The sequence below is a fragment of the Priapulus caudatus genome, unplaced genomic scaffold, assembly GCF_000485595.1.
Source record: "Priapulus caudatus unplaced genomic scaffold, Priapulus_caudatus-5.0.1 Scaffold2415, whole genome shotgun sequence".
Taxonomy (NCBI): Eukaryota; Metazoa; Priapulida; class Priapulimorpha; order Priapulimorphida; family Priapulidae; genus Priapulus; species Priapulus caudatus.
Window position 1 is genome coordinate 5,694 of NW_014579476.1, and position 615 is coordinate 6,308.

Consider the following 615-nt stretch of genomic DNA (forward strand, 5'->3'; position numbering starts at 1 on the left):
GACACTCAGGTAGATGACACAGGTATACTGACGTACGTAGCTGTGTACATCTGCCTCGGCCTAGACACTCAGGTAGATGACACGGGTATACTGACGTACGTAGCTGTGTACATCTGCCTCGGCCTTGACACTCAGGTAGGTGACAGGTATGCTCATCTGCCTCGGCCTTGACACTCAGGTAGGTGACACAGGTATACTGACGTACGTAGCTGTGTACGTCTGCCTCGGCCTTGACACTCAGGTAGGCGACACAGGTATACTGACGTACGTAGCTGTGTACGTCTGCCTCGGCCTTGACACTCAGGTAGAGGACACAGGTATACTGACGTACGTAGCTGTGTACATCTGGCTCGGCCTTGACACGCAGGTAGGCGACACAGGTATACTGACGTACGTAGCTGTGTACATCTGGCTCGGCCTTGACACGCAGGTAGAGGACACAGGTATACTGACGTACGTAGCTGTGCTCATCTGCCTCGGCCTAGACACTCAGGTAGGTGACAGGTATGCTCATCTGCCTCGGCCTAGACACTCAGGTAGGTGACAGGTATGCTCATCTGCCTCGGCCTAGACACTCAGGTAGGTGACAGGTATGCTCATCTGCCTCGGCCTAGA

At 54.3% G+C, this 615-nt stretch overlaps 1 protein-coding gene across 1 annotated transcript in view; it reads left to right on the forward strand.

Annotated features, from left to right (window-relative positions):
* LOC106818662 (sodium- and chloride-dependent GABA transporter ine-like) overlaps positions 1 to 615 on the forward strand; it is a gene marked incomplete at its 5' end in the record, with an annotated part of 11,074 nt that overhangs the window by 5,159 nt on the left and 5,300 nt on the right. The window contains 3 exons of the mRNA XM_014823349.1: positions 41 to 135; positions 179 to 493; positions 541 to 579. Coding sequence (XP_014678835.1) covers positions 41 to 135; positions 179 to 493; positions 541 to 579 — 449 coding nt within the window. The remainder of the gene's footprint in view (positions 1 to 40; positions 136 to 178; positions 494 to 540; positions 580 to 615) is intronic.